The sequence below is a fragment of the Engraulis encrasicolus genome, chromosome 5 (assembly GCF_034702125.1).
Source record: "Engraulis encrasicolus isolate BLACKSEA-1 chromosome 5, IST_EnEncr_1.0, whole genome shotgun sequence".
Classification (NCBI taxonomy): domain Eukaryota; kingdom Metazoa; phylum Chordata; class Actinopteri; order Clupeiformes; family Engraulidae; genus Engraulis; species Engraulis encrasicolus.
This window is the reverse complement of record NC_085861.1, coordinates 35,978,956-36,000,102: the sequence shown is the minus strand read 5'-3', so window position 1 is coordinate 36,000,102 and position 21,147 is coordinate 35,978,956. Positions and strand designations below refer to the sequence as shown.

General features: G+C 43.8%; 3 protein-coding genes across 3 annotated transcripts in view; all 3 read left to right on the top strand.

Annotated features, from left to right (window-relative positions):
* myom3 (myomesin 3) overlaps nt 1-7,937 on the top strand; it is a 103,878-nt gene extending 95,941 nt beyond the window's left edge. Inside the window, exons 32-37 of the mRNA XM_063199219.1 lie at nt 1,854-1,959; nt 2,697-2,860; nt 3,200-3,236; nt 3,792-3,814; nt 4,330-4,385; nt 6,638-7,937. Coding sequence (XP_063055289.1) covers nt 1,854-1,959; nt 2,697-2,860; nt 3,200-3,236; nt 3,792-3,814; nt 4,330-4,385; nt 6,638-6,904 — 653 coding nt within the window. The 3' untranslated portion in view covers nt 6,905-7,937. The remainder of the gene's footprint in view (nt 1-1,853; nt 1,960-2,696; nt 2,861-3,199; nt 3,237-3,791; nt 3,815-4,329; nt 4,386-6,637) is intronic.
* A 1,852-nt stretch (nt 7,938-9,789) lies between these two features.
* fabp10a (fatty acid binding protein 10a, liver basic) lies at nt 9,790-12,177 on the top strand. The gene is made up of 4 exons (XM_063199221.1): nt 9,790-9,987; nt 11,070-11,242; nt 11,756-11,845; nt 12,066-12,177. Exons 1-4 carry the CDS (start codon nt 9,921-9,923, stop codon nt 12,114-12,116), a joined length of 381 nt encoding a protein of 126 aa, XP_063055291.1. The 5' UTR covers nt 9,790-9,920; the 3' UTR covers nt 12,117-12,177.
* Nucleotides 12,178-12,269: 92 nt separating this feature from the next.
* Nucleotides 12,270-20,617, top strand: srsf10a (serine and arginine rich splicing factor 10a). The gene is made up of 7 exons (XM_063199220.1): nt 12,270-13,118; nt 13,826-14,051; nt 15,213-15,317; nt 16,449-16,552; nt 16,825-16,987; nt 17,960-18,010; nt 19,230-20,617. Exons 2-7 carry the CDS (start codon nt 13,987-13,989, stop codon nt 19,507-19,509), a joined length of 768 nt encoding a protein of 255 aa, XP_063055290.1. The 5' UTR covers nt 12,270-13,118; nt 13,826-13,986; the 3' UTR covers nt 19,510-20,617.
* Nucleotides 20,618-21,147: the final 530 nt, after the last annotated feature.

Genomic DNA, 21,147 nt, shown 5'->3' with positions numbered 1-21,147 from the left:
ATGTGTGTGTTAAGGCTGGGGGGTGGGGTGTTTTGGTAAGCATATGTTATTGTGCATGTATTGGCACTGTATGTGAACAGTGAAAGGGAATATGAGGGTGTGCGCATGTGTATGTGTGTGTGTGTCTGCATGCGTGTGTGTGCGTGCATGCATGTGTGTGTGCACGTGTTTGTGTGTGCATGCATACAGTGAGGAGAACAAGTATTTGATCCATTGCTGATTTTGTTGGTTTGCCCACTAATAAAGACATGATCATTCTATAATATCAATGATAAAGTGTATTCTATTATGGAGAGACAGAATATCAAAAAGAAAATCCAGAAAATAACTTTGAAGAATATATTTTAATTGATTTGTATTCCATTGAGGAAAATAAGTATTTGACCCCTCTAGTCAAAGAAGACAAAATACTTGGTGGCAAAGCCCTTGTTTTCTCATTCAGAGGTCAGATGTTTCTTTCAGTTAATGACAATGTTTGTGGATATATTAGAAATGATTTTTGTCCACTTTTCTTTGCAGATCATCTCTAAATCATTTAAGTTGTATGACTGTAGCTTGGCAAATGGGATCTTTTGTACCCTTCACAGGATTATTATAGGGTTAATGTTTGGAAACTGTCTAGGCCACTTCATGACCTTAATGTGGTTATACTTGAGCTACTCTTCCGTTGCTTGGGCTGTATATTATGGATTATTATCATATTGGGAGGCCAATCCATGACCCACCTTCAGTCTAGTGGTGGTGGGAAAGAGGTTGGCATGCAGCATTGTACGTTTACATGTCTCCCTTCATCCATTCCTTGACGATGTGAAGTTGTCCTGTGTCTAGGCCAGACAAACAACCTCAAAACATAATGTTACCACTTTCATGTATGATGTTGGAGAAGGTGTTGTTCTTGGGATCATAGGCAGCATTTCTCTTCCTCCAAATAGATTGAGTTGTGTTGATGCCAAACAGTTTGATTTTGGTGTTATCTGATTCCAGCACCTCCCAATCATATCCTAATCCAGTTTGATGTTCATTGGCAAACTTCAGGTGAGCCTGAACAGGTTCCTTCTGAAGCAGGGGTACCATACATGCACTGCAGGATTTTAATCCGTTGTGGTATTAAGTGTTTCCAATAGTTTTCTTAGTGATTGAGGTCCCAGCTGCCTTGAGATCATTTCCTAGTTCCTCCCATACAGTTTTAAGGTGCTTTATCTATTTTTTTCTGGTTATTAAATTCCCACAAGGTCAAATCTTGGATGGAACCACAGACAGGCCTAAGGTTGATGATTGATGATCATTTTGTATGTCCTAAAATTGGGAAGAAATGCACCAACAGCTTGCTCCTTAATATCTAGGAGCCCATTTCAGCCTTGTTGAGTTCTAAATCTTGTCCCTGACATCCTTTGACAGCTTTTTGGTCTGTCCCATGTTGGCGAGTTTAGTTTGATTGATTGACTGATTCTATGGACTAATTCTGCAGATTCAATGTGACTTTTGTGCAGGTTACTATTAACAGGTGTGTTCAATTCAGATAACAAGTTGATTGGAAGTGCCATTTGATCTGCGGGATCAGAACTCTTAATGGTTGGCAGGGTATCAAATACTTATTTCCCTCAATGAAATATAAATCAATTAATATATATTCTTCAGAGTTAATTTCTGGATTTTCTTTTTGGTATTCTGTCTCATCATATTATAATACATATTATCATTAACATGAAAGACTGGTCATGTCTTTATTAGTGGGCAAACCAACAAAATCAGCAAGGGATCAAATACTTATTCTCCTTACTGTATGTGTGTGTGTGAAGGTGTGTGTGCACATGTTGATCTTCACTTGTGTGTGTACTATGTGTGTCCCATAGCCCTGAGTGCCAGTCCCATGAGGATCCAGTGCACTGCTGAGGGCTTCAAGCTCTACTGCTCCATGAAGTACTACCTCAGCTACCTCAAGACCAGCTGGCACTTCAAGTCAGTACTCACAATTACGCTTACACATCCCTCATACGTAGAACTAGGGGTGGGCGATATAGCAAAGATTTGGCAAGATTTAATAACATAAAATCTCAATTTAGATTTTTTTTCTCACAACTTAATGAATACATTTCCAATTTTGCATGTGGAAACATTGCTAACAAATTAAAATGTAAAGACACTGATAACACTGATATGCACTATGAGAATATGACAACTTGAGTTTAAAAAGTGAATACAGCAACACCCCACACTGAGCAAACCTCACTCTGAATCTGATAAAGTCACATGTCCAGCCTGGGATATTGGAAGATTCCAATTGGTTTTCGTCGAGCCGTGTCATACCTCATTAATATTAGTTGACTTTTAATCGCTGAAATTCACAAGCCGGCTGCCTTGTTCTCGGTCAGGGGCGCAACTACTCATTTCTGGGGGGGTATGCAAGAACTATTTTGGTGCCCCCCCTCCCAAAAAAACACTTAATAATTATTTGGCGCCCTCCAACGCCCTCTCTTTGGCGCCCCCCTCTCTCTGGTGCCCCCCTCTCTCTGGCGCCCCCCTGCAACGCATATGTCGCATATACTGTAGTTGCGCCCCTGTTCCCGGTGAAATCGATTTAGTCGCTTTATTCGGCGAAACCTCCATAGAGAAATGACTTCTGTCGCTCCGGTAGCATAGGCCGCTTTTTGGTGTACACGCAAAGTAATACTACTTACGGCGCTGTGCTTCTGTAGGGAGCGGAGGATTGACCTGGATGAGCGTACCAAGCCTGGCTGCAGCATGCTGAAGCTGTGGATCGAGATCAAGAACCCGACGGAGGCCGACAAGGGCAAATACACCCTGGAGATGCACGACGGCATAGACAAACACACACGCCAAATGGACCTCTCTGGACAAGGTAGCTATATGCCATATGTGTCAGAACACACACACACACACACACACACACACACACACACACACACACACACACACACACACACACACACACACACACACACACACACACACTGGAGATGCCCAACGGCATAGACACACACATGTGGCATAGACACACACACACTCCTGGACCTCTCTGGACAAGGTAGCTATATGTCAGAGAGAGACAGAGTCAGACAGACAGACAGACAGACAGACAGAGTGAGAGTGAGAACAACAGGGCCTTAGACAAATTGATGTTTATTTCTGTAAGAATTACATTGATTTTGATTCTCCTTGTCTGACTCTCCTTCTGAAGCATTTGCTGATGCGCTGCTGGAGTACCAGAGACTTAAGTAAAACTTGTTTATCTACTTTGCATGTTTGCTGTGGTGCATTTGAATTTGAATTTTTCTTTTAATGTGTGTGAGAGAGAAAGAAAGAGAAGAATAAAAAGAGAAAACATGCATTTGTTTGTGTGTGTGTGAGAGAGAGAGAGACAGAGAGAGAGAGAGAGAGAGAGAGAGAGAGAGAGAGAGAGAGAGAGAGAGAGAGAGAGAGAGAGAGAGAGAGAGAACGATTACATGTGTGAGTGTTTGCATGCGTGTGTACAATCATAGTTTGTGTGTGTGTGTGTGTGTGTGTGTGTGTGTGTGTGTGTGTGTGTGTGTGTGTGTGTGTGTGTGTGTGTGTGTGTGTGTGTGTGTGTGTGTGTGTGTGTGTGTGTGCATGGTTGATTTCATGTCTTTCCAACCCATTTACTCGGCTATGTGCCCAGCCCACTTCACCTCCTCACTGGCTCACGCTATACAGTGTATTCTATTTGATTTTACTGGAGCACGGTGCACCATGCAGCTGAGCTGATGTTCAGGAATCCCTTTTAATTGCCCCATGTCTTTGTCTCCCCGCAGGCAAGTGGCAGTGGCAGAGAGAAGTAAGGCACTTTATGTAATACAGTGTGTGTGTGTGTGTGTGTGTGTGTGTGTGTGTGTGTGTGTGTGTGTGTGTGTGTGTGTGTGTGTGTGTGTGTGTGTGTGTGTGTGTGTGTGTGTGTGTGTGTGTGTGTGTGTGTGTGTGTGTGTGTGTGTGTGTGTGTGTGTGCGAGCATTGGCTGGTGTGCCAATAGCAGTGCAGAGAAGTGCGACCCTTTATGTAACATACAGAGTCATCATGCTCCTTATGTAATGTGTGATGGGGAGCAGCTACAGTAAGAGGCAGAGAGAGCTGCAGATGAGTAATATCATCCCCTTCAAGTGTGTGATTGTCTTCACTGGTGTGTGTGTGTGTGTGTGTGTGTGTGTGTGTGTGTGTGTGTGTGTGTGTGTGTGTGTGTGTGTGTGTGTGTGTGTGTGTGTGTGTGTGTGTGTGTGTGTGTGTGTGTGTGTGTGTGTGTGTGTAAGCCCTGTTCTGTAGGTGTGTAAGGTAATCCTGTTTAACTCCCCCTCACAGACCGTGCCCGCGTCACCAAAGGCCTGCCTGACGTGGTGGCCATTATGGAGGAAAAGGTGCGACATGACTTTCAAACCATTTCGCTTTGATGAACAGACTTCCTAACTTTATAGGATGACCTTTAACTAACTATTTCTAATTGCCATATGACTTTTTTAAATAACCACTTCACATGAGTTTGTCAATATGACATTAAACTATCCTCTTCACCAGGGGTGGAACTTGAGTTTTTCCCCACCAGTCACTGTGGGGTAGATTTAAACTCATTTAAACCCATTTTTACCAGTGAACTCATAATAATGATAACAATAATAGGTAATAATTATGTGGTGGGGGGTCTGGAGAAAATGTAGTATTTTTAAATGTAATTTCCTGCATTCTAATCAATTTTAGGGTGAAGAATGGCAAATCCCACCGGACAAAAAAAATCGCCTGGATATTCAGGCTATTTATAGCTCTAGTTGAGGTGAAAGCTTTCACCCGTCAAAGTGACTGGTGGGTTGAGAAATTTACCCGTCACCACTGAAATGTACCTGTCTGTTCCAACCCTGCTCTTCACGTTGATGATATTACTTAACAGACCTCTTCACGTTGTCCATATGATTTTTAAAAACACTTGATGATGATAATGAATTGACTTTTAACAAATCACATCACATAGTCCACATGACTTTAAACAAACCACTTCATGTTACATTATTACATTGCACTTAGCTGACACGGTCATGTTGATGATGTGACTTTTCACTAACCAACTCACATCTGAAGCAGATACTTCTTACATGTTTGCCTGCGCCACCACCAAGGGCCTGCCTGTTATGGTGGTTATTATGGAGGAAAGTGTGTGATATGACTTTCAAACCACTTCCTGTTGACGTAGGAATTAAGAAACCTCTACTCTTTGACAATATGACATTAAGCAAACCTGTTCATGTTGTTATCGACTTAACAAGCCTCTTCATATTGACTTAACTTAACGACTTAACAAGCCTCTTCATATTGACGTCATGACCATGATTTCACATTTAGCATTTAACATCACTTCTGCAGCAGACATTTCTTTAACTTGTGGGTGCTGGGTTGAGCAGTTCAGCATTGACATGGATTACATCCACTTAAAAACATGAAAAGGAGTGGAAACTGTCAGCATACAGAATATTTGCAGTTAAATTCGTTTTCTTTGAACTCGAGTGCTTCAACACTGACTCGAGGAGTGTGACTATACGTGAGGAGCTTAAAGTATCAGCGAGTCTGCCTGCCGGATATTGTGTTTAAATTTCTCAGCAGGCATTTTCATTTTCGTCTGTCCTACACAACTGTCTGTCCTACAATATTATGTTTTAACCAATGAATAAAATATGAGCTGAGAGAGCAGAATTTTCAATAAAGTAACTTACCCCAAACTTTCTGTGCTTTCTGAGAAAAAGTGACGTTATCAATGAGCCAAGTTGCATTTTGGTTGTATCCATTTTTAAAAGTACAAGGACCACACTGTCATTCTAGTATGTATTTGTTTTGACTGCAACCTGGAGAGATACCATTAATATGCCTAAGATTTAAGCCTATTGCTTGAATCTGTTTGTCTGTTTGTGCATAGCTTTCAGAAGGTGTGTGCGTGCACACGTGCGTGTATGGGGGTAGTATACAAATAACATCATGGACATTCTGCAGACTGGGAAGATATAATTAAATAAACATTTTGTAACTGGTGGTTACAGTCACTTTTACATGTCATTTTCATGCGTTGGCTCTTGTCATATGTTTCTCCACCTTTTAGTATGTTGGCCTATGTGCTTTGTCTATTGGTTTGCCATGTCCCCTGAGTCCCACCCCCCAATGTTTTGATGTGTTTTGTCTCTTCTCCGTGGCTCACAGATCTCAGTATTTCTCAGTGTCCTCTGCTCATGTTCATCACCCTGTGTTTGCTAATGGGCACAACCAACCCCACACTAGTCCCTTGCCTCGCCTGCACAGATCAATGTGTATTATATCTGCTTTGTGTGGGCTGCTAGACACCATTTCCGCTGAGCTAAAAAAAAAAACTCTACTCACCCTACTCTTCTTTACTCTACTCTAGCCTACTCTACTCTACTCTACTCCTCTACAGTCTCTATTGTGTGTTATGTATGTTTTGCGTGGCTGCTAGACACATGGCTTATCCTGTAATGTCCTTAAGGATATGATTAGTAACTCTACTCTCTACCCTCCTGTACTCTACTCTACTCTACTCTCCTCCTCTCTAATCTACTGCACTCTATTCTACTCTACTCTACTCTTCTCTACTCTACTACTCTACTCTACTCTACAGTCGCTGTGCCTCACCTGCTTCTGTGACGGCGAGCCAACCCCTGAGATGTTCTGGCTGAAGAACGATCGCGAGGTGACGACCAGGGACCAGTACCACATCGCCAAGGAGCCCAAGTGCACCACGCTCACCATCAACACGGTTGCCATGGAGGACTCCGGCACCTACAGCATCTTCGTGCGGAACCAGTACGGCAGTGAGACGGTCAACGTCACCGTGAGCATCTACAGGCACGGGGACAAGCCACCTCCTGAGGCCGTGGAGCTGTAACGGGCGTCTTCAGGGAGATACTGAGCTCCATTGCATGGAGAGGGGGGCCAGTGCAATGGAGTTTCAATGTGTCTAGGGGTAGACATCTTGCTGCAGAGGCGAAAATCCACAAGTTCAGAAAGTAAAAGTGCACTTATTTGTTCCAGCCAGTTCACTAACCCAGCACAGGGTGTATGAGGTAGTTAATACGAGAGTTGCCCTGAACTGCAGAGCCCAGGTAGAAGGAATACTTGTCAGGTCTTTCACTTTCTCAATCTAGTTTGTCCGCGTCTCCTGGACTCTGATGCATAGGGTGGGGGATCCGATGCATATAGGGTACCCATCACACAGTTTGCTAATTTGGTAGTAGATAACTATTTTAGATTTGGCACTTTATGCTTTATGCTGCATCACTGCATGTTTGAGTGTTTCAGAGCCCTGGCTGTTGAAGGCACCAACAACAGCAAAAACAAAGCAAAAAAATGTAATTATGCAAAAAAACAATAAAATATATTAGAGTACGTACTAATATATGTTAAATTTTAATTAAATTACGTCCGCTGATCTGACAAGATATCACAGTTATAGTTACACTGCTAAGATTAAATTGCTCGAGAGACACCCACTAAAGCAGTACATATAGTCATACCAGAAGGGGTTAATAGATTAATGAAATGAGTGGGGAATTCCAAGAACACGTGATTATATATAAATACGGTACATCTGCAGTGTGCAAGATGGTGAAAGGTCCACTTGCGTAGCCTAATTGGGCTTGCGCTAATTCAAAAGTCCAATTATCTGGTGATTGATATTACATTATGCTCGCCATGTCAGCCATATATATTTCCAGACCATTATGCAGGCCTGCGCTCTGACACGTGTGAATGTTCCTCTGTAATCTCCCATACAGCACACACCATAGGCTAACCCGCCTGTGAAATTGATCACTAATTTTATCACTCATATGGCTATGGGTTGCTATGTCACTGCTTCTCTTTTGTCTGCCACCATTTTTTCTTTTCTTTTACGGTGTTAATAAAGGGCTTTCACCAGATTCACATTGGATTCTGTCATTCTACCTCTCTCGTTTGATCGTGTGTGCGTGTGCGTGTGCGTGTGTGTGTGTGTGTGTGTGTGTGTGTGTGTGTGTGTGTGTGTGTGTGTGTGTGTGTGTGTGTGTGTGTGTGTGTGTGCGTGTCCACTAGTAGCATTTCCTAACTGTGTGGGAGCTGGTCATACTTCATGTGTTTGATTATTATGCAACACAGCATATTCTGTGCAGAAGAGAAAAAGCAAACAGTCCCTTGGGTCATTCACCCACGCACTGTAGTTTTAACCATTGATTTTCAGGCACAAGTAACCTCATGCTTGAGGTTAAGTTTCTCTGGTGTGAAATATTATCCCCCTGAGGGAGAAAAACACTGAAGCCTAACAGAGGCAAAGCTTTAGACATGAACAGTCTTGATGCCAAGCTACTGGGGAGCAGTGGCGGAACGATTGCACACGGGGCCTCTGGGCAAGACACTTATAGGGCCCCCTATACAGCTTGCCAAGCTCACAGTAGGGCCCCCGCACTCAATACTCGAGGGCCCTGGGCCCAGGGGCAAGTGCTCTGCTCACACTCCCTATAGCTCCGCTCCTGCTGGGGAGGTTACTGACATGATCACACCACAGACTCAAGCCTGATATGATCTGAGAAAAAGCAAAGTAACTGACATGATCAGCTTCCACAATTGAACTTATCCCGACACAATCACACCACAGTAGCAGCACAGAGGGGAAGTTTTGAGAGGTCCTGACTTTCATGTGTGTGTGCATGTGTAGGCCTATACAGTATGTGCATGTGAGAGCCAAACCACTGATATAACCTGTCGTGACTGGAGTGTGTGTGGTCCTCATCTTGCATTGCAGGACCCGTGCCAGCATTTAACACACATTCTCACTGTGCTCCCTTTTAAACGAGAAGGGATGGGAGCGCTCAACTTGGGATGCAAGTAAACAATCTCCCCTTGTAACCTCATACTGCAGATGGGCCCGTCGGCAGCCTATTCACTCTTAGCTGAAAACACTCAACTACATCAGAACAACATTGCTAATGCATTTTCACGCTTGGTCCCTTTCAGCCATTTAGGCGAACTCACATGTGACTCATTTTTGCAAATTTAGTGAATGCTCCAAAGTGCTCCAAAGACACCTCGGAAACTAACCGTACATACACTTAATTCACTTAAAGGGGACTATGTGAAAATACCCTGAAGTATCTAATTACCGTAAGACTTGGTCATTATCAATTTGGTGACAATAAGGTTATAGCAGAGGCTCTGCGCTACAGTCTTACAAACAAACACTCTCTGTATGAAATATTAGCTGTATGCGCAATGTGAGGAGACATGATCTCAAGAGTATACTGTACAAATACCCAGAGGGCCGCAGAGGCCCCAGAGGCCCCGGCATGCAATACTGTAGCTGCTTTGTTAACTGTTGCCTGTTTAAAAATTCATTGTGTGTAATAATAATGAATAATTGATTGAAAGAAGCGTCACTGTCAGAGTCCACAGAGACAATAAACATCTGCATGTATGTGTGTGTGTGTGTGTGGGGGGGGGGGTGCATGGCGTGTGTGTGTGTGTGTGTGTGTGTGTGTGTGTGTGTGTCTGTGTGTGTGTGTGTGTGTGTGTGTGTGTGCATGTGTGTGTGTGCGTGTGTTTGCGTGTGTGTGTTTCTGTGTCGGTGCCCACTTGTGCGCATGCGTGTGTTTGTGTGCGTTAGGTTAGGGGAGTTTGGGGAGTGAGGTCAGGCGAACGCTGGGTTGTTCAAACAGCATTGAGCATCTCCTCCTGAATCCCATGCAGCGTTAATGATTAGGTGCACGTCGCCAGGGGCCGAGCCGCTGGTATAAGTACATCGCCTGAGGTCCTCCTCTTCCTCACTTTGCGCTGAGCTTCATCCATCCATCCATCCTTCCAGCGGCCTCAGGCTCTGATCCATCTGGTGACAGGGGAACCCAACAGGGAGCACATTAGAACATTAGAACATCATGGCCTTCAGCGGAACATGGCAGGTCTACGTGCAGGAGAACTATGAGGATTTCCTCAGAGCTATCTGTAAGTAGCCTTCTTGAAATACCGCAACAAGATGCACGCACACACAGTTGCACGCATACACACACGCACATACACATTATGAGGACTTCCTCAGGGCCATCTGTAAGTATTCGGAAAGGAATACAGAACCACAATACAGACACACACACACACACACACACCCCAACAATAAGTCATACAATTGAAATTCATGCACAGAATGTTTCAGAATGCACACACACAAAATCATTCTGTGATACAATTGAAATTCTGCACACTGCACAGTTTAAGAGTTTCAGAACACACGCACACACACATACACTGCACAGCATTTATAATTATTCTGTCATACAATTAGTATGCAAGTAGAATATGCAAAGATAATATTATTGCTGGCAATCTAGAATGCTGCACAGGGCTTTCGTGGACTTACGGAATAAATAGACCTATACTGTACTCCAAACTGCTCATCATCGATAATCATCTTATTTGCATAACATGTATGTTCAACTTATGCTGAACCGATGCATTGATTGCGTAACTAATCCTATCCAAGATATTGGTCCTTATGGACGCGTGTCAAATGGTATCGATACAGATATAAGAAAAAAAAGGTTTCGTTGCTGTAAAAATGAGCTGACGTGACATCAGTGACACCTATTGGTCACAGTGCCAGCCAGTGGAATCTTTGGTTACAGTTTCATCTTTCTGTATTCCTCTCAGGTGTTTAGCAACAGCCTTCTATGTTGCGTACCGTATTCCATATGGAATCTTTAGTAGCCTACCTTTGTTCCGTGTTCAATGTCCCATAAAGAATCTGTAGTTCGTGCTATGAGGAATCTTTACTGTTACTGTATGTTCATGTTCCTGTTCCATGTACTGCATGTTTTATCCTCCCACCCATAAGTGACTTTCCTGCCTCCTCAAAATATTTAGTTGCAGGGTCGCTGGGAGCTTTCACTTGGCCCTGGAAAAAGTCATTCACTTAACTGACCTGTTCTCCCCATGCACCCACAGACAGGCCTGCTTAGTTGTATTCTCCCTCCAATAAGTGGCTTCCTTTGTCTCATCACATTTGTTGTTTGTTTGTCTCCCCTCTGCAGCTCTCCCTGAGGATGTAATCAAGATGGCCAAGGACATCAAGCCGGTGACGGAGATCAAGCAGACGGGGAACAGCTTCACCATCACCTCAAAGACGCCTCACCAGTCCGTCACCAACTCCTTCACCATCGGCAAGGAGGCCGATATCACCACCATGGACGGCAAGAAGCTCAAGGTACTATACAGCTTAAATATCTGCTGCTCCATTCAGTGCATGCATCAAGAGCTGAGCTATGGGGGAGGGGGTGGGGGTGGCAAGCAGGGCTCTCTCCCCTGGGCCCAGGACCCTTCCGTATTGCTGGCGGGGGCCATATCTTGACCTTGGCTGGACGTATCAGGGGCCCAATCAGGCCTTGGTGTTTTTTCGGCGGTGTGTAAGAACACTGGATAAGGGCTTCATTATGCATAGATCTATGGAATAGAGCACAGCAAGGACAATTTATTTTGCATATGCTATCATATAATTCCTACTTTATATGACACACACACACACACACACACACACACACACACACACACACACACACACACACACACACACACACACACACAGAGAGAGAGAGAGAGAGAGAGAGAGAGAGAGAGAGAGAGAGAGAGAGACCACCACCACAACAACAACAACTACAAGTAAAGCAGCAACTGTTTATCTCTGCTGTCACTAACCGTCTTTCTCTCATTCTGGTGGCAGTGCACTGTCCAGCTGGACGGAGGGAAGCTGATCTGCAAGACAGACAAGTTCTCTCATATCCAAGAGATTGTAGGAGGAGAGATGGTTGAGGTAAGTGTCATTTTAATTGTCTTAAAAAAACATAGGCCTAGCCTATATATAAGTATTTATGTGGGCTAATATCCTGGCTGTTATCCTATTAGGCTACACACTCAACAGTATGTTCGTAACTTGTTTTTTTTTACACCAACCTAAAATTTACCGTATCGACTTGAAATATTTAGTCAAGATGTTATTTGTGTCCTAATCAATTGTTTTGTTTCCCCTACAGACCATGACGGTAGGAGGCGCAACGATGGTCAGGAAGAGCAAAAAAGTATGAGCGGGGCCAACACAACAAGATATTTAAATAAACTTTGTCATACCAACCACACACAAACAAATGCATTGGTATTCATTTGCAAAAAAGAAATAAGAAAAAATACAGAAGTGCTGATGCCCATCCTATCCATAGAGGCCTAACATTCCTTGTTAAGGATGTCATAAGGTTTGATCCTTTTTTCTTTTTTTTGAAATTGCAATAAAAGACATGGCATAACAATAAGGCAAACAAGGTCAAGTGATTACAGTAGAAAGGACTATTTAGATTAAGTTACATTGATCAACTCAAAGAAATAAAAAAAACCAGACAATAAACAGTATAAGAGCATGATCATCATCAACAACATTCAGAAGTCTTTCATTTTTCTATTATTTACAAACTTTAGAGACTTGAAAAAGCTGACGTTTCTAAAATAAAGAAAGGTGATTTTTTTTTCTCTTCAATTTTTGTGAATAAAGAAAACTTAGCTTGTAAAATTGGCTGGCTTAATTTTTGTCCCAGTGCTGGGTTATTTTTGGGTAATTTTTAAGCCAGCATTTTTAGGGAGAATATTGAAATTAACTTAAAATTCAAGCAATGTGTCAACTGAGTTTTCATAGTAACAATAATATTTATTCTTTAGAGTGCAATATCATCATAGGCCTACATCATGGTCTCAAAACACTTAAAACTAAACACTTCAAAAAAAAATAGAGATAAAATAATTATAAAACGAATAAAAGGCAATAATGAGAAAAATAAAACTGATGGGAAAATTGATCAAAAAGTAAGGGTAAATGAAGTGAGGCAAAATAAATAGTAGGGCCTAGGCTATAGCAAAAAGAAAAATGAAACAATAAGGAACCTAAGGCTATTGATAATAGTAAAAGAAAATATCTCGGAAAATAACTTGAAAACATAAGCTACTGAGGTCTGCCAGAAATTGTTTCACCACGTTACTGTAAAAAAAAAATGCAAACAAACAAAACCTCACCTTCTTTAACACAAAAAGAACGTCACAAGGTTTGATCCTTTATTGGCACTTAATGATGTGGGCAAAAAGGGAGTGACTGTGTCATTTTTATGGGTACCTGCACATGTAGGGCTCAGATGGAATGAGAAGGTGGATGCGCTGGCCAAGGAGGCGACTCGAAAAGTACAGATTGATGTGCCTCTGACTCTGTCTAAGTCTGAAGGGAAGAGTATTGTGTGGCAGAATTCTCTTGCTGAATGGCAACAGTTGTGGGATCAAGAGACAAAAGGCAGGCATCTCTATTCTTTAGTTGACAGTGTTTCTGACTCAGTTACAGCATACACCAGTGGTAAGCGTAAGGAGGACGTCATCATTGCAAGACTGAGAATAGGCCATACCTGTCTGAACAGCACTTTATATATTTTAGGAAAACACCAGGACGGACTGTGCACTTGCCAGCAGAGGGAGACTGTTGACCATGTATTGTTGCTTTGCCCAAAGTAGGCCTATGATGCTCACAGGCAAGATTTGATCAGGCGCTTAAAGCGGTGTGGATTGAAGGAGATATCTTTAAAAAGTGTACTTGAAGTGGGCACAAGTGTCAAGGGAAAGCGGTTTTTCTTTAAGTTTTTATTAGATACTGGCCTATATGGCAGAATTTAATGCTGTGAAGCATTAGCCCAGTAGGAGGCAGCAATGCAACTTTTTGGATGCCAGCTGCCGTAAAACCCTATAGAAGAAGAAGAAGAAGAAGAAGGTTTGATCCAATCGTTTGATCGGATCAAGAATGACGCACTGACAACTCTTCAGGCTGCGCATGCGTGTGGAACACAACTGAAAGCTGGCGACGTGTGCTAGGCCGCAGCTAGGCTGTTCCTCCCGTATCCGAAATTGAAAGCGGATTAACACAATCGAAAAATGGCCAGATATCTAAGGCCACCAAATACCTCTCTCTTCATTCGGAATATTTCTGATGAATCCAGGTAAGGACGCTTAAGACATTTGAGCGCGTTATTCTTGGGTTTCGTAGGCCTGGTTAAACGTAAACGTCCTGCTAGCTTGCACACCTGTGCAAACTGGTCCTCCATTAGAGACCTCCATGTTAGCACATCCACGAGACAGACTTAACGGGAATGCTCGTTTAGCGTCGACACCAAATGCACTATCAAGATAAACTGTGGTTCTAAAAGGTAAACCGTGCGTGCTGTTTTCTTTTCGAAGCTAAATATGAGGCTCATTTTTGTACATCGGAGGCTGGGAGCACATGCACAATGGACATTTGCCCCAGCCGTAACTTGGCTAGCCGTTAATACACGCAAGCCATGGCTGCACTTTGCTATTGTCTTTAGTTACGATTTGTAATGTCTATATTGTCTTAATAGACACAGTCATTTGTAGAGTTTGTGAGCGCACGCATTAAGTGAGCGCCATTGCTACAGATTGGCGTTTGTATTTGATGGCCACAGTAAGCAATAGAACGTAATATCTTTGCCAGCAATGTTTGCTAACAGGCCATCACTGAACATAAACACAAACTGCCTACAGTCCCATGGCAACCCCTTGAGTGGCCTCGCTGTTTTGGCGCTTTTGTTGTCTAGTTAAACTAGATGATCTATCGTACTGGTAGCAGCTCAGTTATACACACAACGGTACACACAGGTTACTGATGTTTGCCAGTCAAATCCTCTCGAGGACGAAAGTTGTGCCTGTATTTGGCAAAGTAGATGGGCACACTTACACCCTAAAAATAGACTGCTACGCAGTCACTGGGATGGCCCCGGGGGTCTTCAAGGTTTGTCCGGTTAAGTCTGACCAACATGCCTTCTCAAATATTGTTACTATCTTTAGCTCTTGTATCAAATTTCATCTGCACGTAACCATGCAAGCCAACTTGGTTGAGCAGTCTTACCTTTTGAACTTGGTCAGACATAGCAAACAAACCTTTTTACACAACCCATATTTGTCCTTGGTGTGTGTTTGTGGTCAACTTTATGAATGTCTGATTTGTGCGAACTCTAACACGTTTGTTTACAGGCTGTCTGGGGTTAATTTAAACTTGTATATTTTATTTATCTGCAACTGGCTGAGTAGGGGTAATGTGTTAGCCAGTTAAGTGAATGTCCTGTTATCTCACGGTGCTTTAGGCCAGAGGATTTGCGTCGTGAGTTTGGTCGGTACGGGCCTATTGTAGATGTCTACATTCCCGTTGACTTCTATAATCGCCGACCAAGAGGATTTGCATACATTCAATATCCTTTGTAGCCCCTGATGCACTCAATATGATCCCTGACCTCTGCAATGTCTTGTAAAGCTGAATTGCTCTGTGTATTGTGTGTAAGGGCAGTGGGTGTGATACTATACAAGGTAAACATGGTGGGGGGAATGGTGCAGTCTGTAGGGCTGCTCTTCATGTTTTGTATGTATGCAGAGCAACCTACTGACATCATTTATTTATTAATTTGAATGCATTTTGGCCATGGCTCCTAACTGCAATTTCTTCTGTTGTTGCCTCAGACAATGTAAAGACATACAGTTCTGGAGACCGTCCCAACACAGATCATGTAAAGGCCGGTATAGAGTAGAGACAAGTCCCCACAGAGAGAGACCATAAGGACTCAGGCGGTCACCCAAGTAGAAGGGGGAAAAGATGAAAGAGAAAAAGTTAAAGCTTGAAGATTCAAAGAGGATCAAAAAGAGGGGAACCAGAGTTTGGCGTCCAGTCCAGGCTTCGATCAGTTCCAAAGAGAGAGAAAGAAAGAAAAAGAAACAGAAATAAAGCCAAGCAAGCAGCCAAAGACAAAGGCCCCTCTTCCCAAGGTCCTCTTGGAAGCACGTTAACAGCATAAAGCCCAAGGTCAAGCTCAAAGGTCAAAGGTCAAGCTTGTAAAGGTAACCAGTCTTAATCTCTGTATCCTACCCAAGCTAGCGGCAATGCATTCACATCCAATTGAAACAAATCACAATCTGTCCCTTTTCCCATGTTTAAGATATGTATTTGTTTAGTGTACATTGATCAAGAGAGAAGCATATTTTTGTCATCTGAAACATTAAACATCACAACAGGTTAAATCAAATAAATCAATGTGTGAAAATCATGAATTAAATCTTTCCTGCCATTGCTGTAAAGCCTCTTGTAAAATCACAGCGTTTCTGTACTGAAGCGTCTTGTCACATTATCCCTTTGTTATGCTAGTGAGGCTGACTGCCATATAGCTGAATCACAGTAACATTAAAGTAGTGATCGTCAAGTTGATAGTCAACCCCCCTCCCCCCAACCCAATCCATCCCACTTCCAAACCACCCTCACCCCCTTCCCTATCCTAGCCACTGCAGTACTTCTTGTGTCCAAATGCAATGCAAAACCCTTAACCCCACAGCAAGTTTGAGGACGTGCGTGATGCTGAGGATGCCCTGCATAACCTGGACCGCAAGTGGGTCTGCGGACGTCAGATTGAGATCCAGTTTGCCCAAGGAGACCGCAAGAGTGAGTAGCTGCCAAGAGAAAACTTGGTTACAGTTGCTAGGCCTCTTTTAAATAATTTTTTTGATAAGCTTGCCTTGGCATTGGATTTGGGTTGCACACTGCACGTGTGTTTTTCCCCTCTGAGCCTCTCTACAGTTAGTTGAATGTGTAAACTACTAGAGTATGCACGTGTTGTGCTCACTAGAGTAGGCAAGTGGTGTAAGTGCATCTGTAGTGGTGTCTGCTTTTGTCTCACTCCCCTCCCTCTCCCTGTTTCCCCTCTTCCTCTGCAGCACCCGGTCAGATGAAGACAAAGGAGCGCCGTTATGACGACTACGAGGATGCGCCTCGACGGGACGGCCGACGCAGACGCTCTCGCAGTCGCAGCTACGAGCGCCGCCGATCACGCAGCCCCTCTTACGAACGCAGACCTCGACGATCTGAGAGCCCTCGAGAGTACGAACACACACACACACACACAGTTGCAGCTTAAAATATACACACACTACTGAAAAGGCAAATGTGTCACCACCCGGTCTCACAACATACACCAGTCACTGTGACCTTCTCAAAAGGCCTCGTCCTGACCTCAGAACACGCAGCGATACCTTGCATTCCTGTAGTACTTTAGGAGACCCAGTGAAGGTCACTCAAGTCCATGAGTGGCTAGCACGCAGGCCTGCCCAGAAAGACTGGACTAGAAATGGAACACCTTTGTTGGTATTACACTGCGCACATTGCATTGGTTTTTGAATTCGGCTCCTTAAAATGCATACAGCACAATGTATACATGGAAACGGGTGGAATTCTATGGAAAATCATGGAACTCCATGCACTGATGCCTTGGTGGCCGTCTTGAACCATTCACACGCTCAAAGATAATTGCACAAACTAAATTTGTGAAGGAGAGACTTGAGTAGAGCTGGTAGACCTCGGGCGCGTTTCTCAACAGCTAGTTAGTTAGCAACTTCCTTGGTCACAGTGCAATTTCTATTAGGTGGGCTAACAACAATGCTTTTGAGAAACAGGGTCCAGATAAGATAAGAGCAGAACAGTGCTACCCCTAGTGCTACTAATGGCTACTACTAATAAAAAACATGAAATATTTGTTGTAAATCCTGAAATGGCTGGGTGTTTAAATGGTTAAAGCGGTCAGATAGGCTGGACATTTTGCCAGAATATCAGGAATGTTCTTTGGTTGGATTATACAGAAGTCTTCGCTCCACAGCTCTTCTAAGTTCCTCAGGCGGAAAATGAGCCTTATGCAACACTGCTGTTATTCAACTTTCCTGCTACCAGGTGCAGCACTTATTTACGGTCATTATCTTGCTTGAACTCTTGAGTTTTTGAAACTACTTAATGCAGCTGAGCCGCATGTCTTGGAAGTCGTACCACACAGTGATGCTACCGTTTTCTTCTCTCTCGTAGCTCGCGCTCATACGGACGACACAGGCGCAGCAGAAGCCACGATAATGATAGGTATGTCCTGGAGCCGTTAGTAACACACACACACACACACACACACACACAGTGAAGAAGCCCTCAAGAGTCACCTCTCTCACACACACACACGCACGCACGCACGCGCGCGCGCACACACACACACACACACACACACACACACACACGCATGCACTCGCGCACACACACACACACACACACACACACACACTCTCTCACCCTGTTACACAGTTCCCCACTTGCCTCTTTCCCCTGGCGCTCCACACAGCTGTTGGGTACTTGTTAAAGTGTCAGGGGCTGTGAGGATTTGTGGAGGCAGGCCCTTATCTGTAGTAGGCCCCCCTCTATACTAGCTGTTGACTGTCGTCTCCCTTCACACCCAGGCTCCAGTGGCCTCCTGTGCACGTCACTCAGCCCTGTGTTTACTCGCCTCGACCCTTTTCCCCCGCTTGTGTTGGTGGCGGGACGGTTGGCCGTGCGTGAATGGCCGTCTGTTCTCTACAGCTTTGGCTGGGGGAGGTGGGGGGGCAGGTCTGGTTTCCCACCATATGCTTTAGTACTCCCGTGTTGCTGCCTCCAGGAGCCATTCCTGTGCTCTAGAAACATCAGGTTGTTACAAAGCCAAGCAGTGTGATCTTTTACTGCTGAAAATATGAAAGTGTCTGTGATTGAGTGAAAATGGAGTCCATGTGAAAGCAAATGTTGGGTTGTTGGTTTGTTTTTAGTGTGAATCTTTGGTATTTCTGTAATGTTCTCATGGCTGCCTAGCTTGCCTGAAAGTGCTCTCACTGCCATGAACTGTTTTTGTGTGTTACATTGACCGTCCTAGTTTTGTACAGAAATATCTTTTGTCTTGAAATGGCTTCAAGCAGGCACGCACATGTGCAAACACCCACACACACACACGACTGTTTCAGCAGCCGCCATTCAGTTAAAGCACAAGAACTTGTTGTGATCATGCCGCTGCTTGGCCTGAATCCTTGAGGAGGCTTTTCAGTATGAAAAAAGGGGGCTGTATAACTTGAGCAATTCTACCCTTTCCTCTCCCTACACATGGCTAAAGTACCATTAAGCAAGGCACCTAACCCCATATTGCTCCTGGTACTGTAACCGATACCCTATAAATTACTATGTCGCTTTGGATAAAAGCGTCAGCTAAGTTTAATGTAATGTAATCCAATCCAATCCATAGTTCCACAACATTCTATCATCCTGATTATGTGTGTTGTGTTTGCAGGTACCGGCCTCCCCAGCGCGATCACCAGCGAGGCCCGCGCAGCCGCACCCCGTCCCACTCCCCCTCCCCTGACCGCTTCAGGCCCAAGGGCCGACGCTCTCGCACCCCGTCCAAGTCCCCCAGCCCGCCCGTTGACGACTTCCACCTGATGTCAGGCTCCGGCCGTGACTCCCAGAAGGATCCCCACATGCGCTCGCCCTCACGCTCCATCTCCCGCTCCCCATCCCGCTCCAGATCCCGATCGCGCTCCTGGGCCGGACGCAAATCAGGCGGCCACTAAGACCCAGTCATCTCATCCCCTCTCCTCCACGGCTTCCCTCTCCTCCACGGCTACCCTCTCCTCTTCCATAGATATGAAGACCAGATGCCATGTTGAGGCTTTCAAAGTGGCCCAACCCTGGGTGCCACCATCTTGGGCCGCTATCATGATATTTTTCATAGATGTTAGCGCCACCTACAGGATTATGTGCGTCTTGTCACCAATTGATGGCAGGATTATGCCAGCTAAACATGGTAGCAATCTGGCTTGAGTCATTGGTTCCAATACAAAGGAGCGGTCAACGTGGTATCTAGTGTTCATATCTATGTCCTTTCCTCTCATCTGCTCCCCGTCCTGTCCCTCTCCTTTCCTTTTCTCTTCTCCGCCCCTTCCTCTGTTTAGCCATCAACCCCCCCACTACCAACCAACCAACATCAGTCATTGATTACACACGTTTTATTTTGCAGACGCTGTGTGGGGTGACTAGGTCCTCTACAGCTTTAGTTTATGAGATCAGATCAGTCGGTTAATTTCTGAAAAAAATGGAAGAGCGCTAGAGAGAGACATTATTTTTGACACTTTACTTTTTTTTTTTTTAAACATGATTTTTATTGCCTCTGTGGCAAGTTGGAGACTGTAAGATTTGGTACATCAGTCATATGTGGAAGAATTAAGTATTTAGAGTTGAGTTTTCTGTAATACTTCCAGATGAAAAGTTAATGTATGAAAAGTTAATGTAAACAAAGTCTGGTTTGGCCTTTTGTATTATAAATTTGGAACTTCCGTTTGATCTGAACCCAGCCAAGTATGGCATGAGCATTTGGTAGGCAATACTTTGTAAGGTTTTGTAAGGTACATAGTTCTATGCGTGCAAACTTACATCTTCACTGTAAAGATTCTCCTCGTTTTGCAATACATGTTATGCTGAAATGCCCATTTCCTGTTTTGTTTTCTTTTTGTTTTGTTTTCATTTCTTTTTAACTATTGCTTTGTTATGCCTACATAAAGCTTTTTTTTTTTTGACCGGACACAGGCGATATATTTTTTGGAAAGTTGTACAAGAAAGAGAAGTTTGTTCCATCTACGTTTCTTACTTTGTTTCATATGTCAATAAAAGAGTTTTTTTCTAGGCCGGTGTTACGTGTTGAGTTATGCAACATGCAAATAGCCGTCTGGGAGATAGCAACAGCAGGTGGCACTGTGTACATACTCTCTCAGAGGCAGAACTGGCTGTGGAAAATGAACCCATACAATAAGGAGCAATGCTGTTTGTGACATGGTTATCAATTTAGAATTTGAGATGTATATTGAAGTTGTAGGATAATTCAAGCTATACAGTGAGAATAGTGTATTTGATCCCTTGCTGATTTTGCTGGTTTGCTCACTACAGACATGATCAGTCTGTAATTTTATTGGTAGATGAATTCTAACATGAGGAAAGTCCAGAAATAAAATAATTTTAATGGATTTGTATTTCATTGAGGGAAGCAAGTATGTAATAGCCTGGTTCACACCAGACGGTGTGTGTGTAGCTTCGGCGCCCCCTGGTAGTGTGTGTAGCTCTGCTCCGCCAGGGGGCGCCGAAGCTACACATACACTGTCTGGTGTGAACCAGGCTATTACATACTTGTTTCCCTCAATGAAATACAAATCCATTAA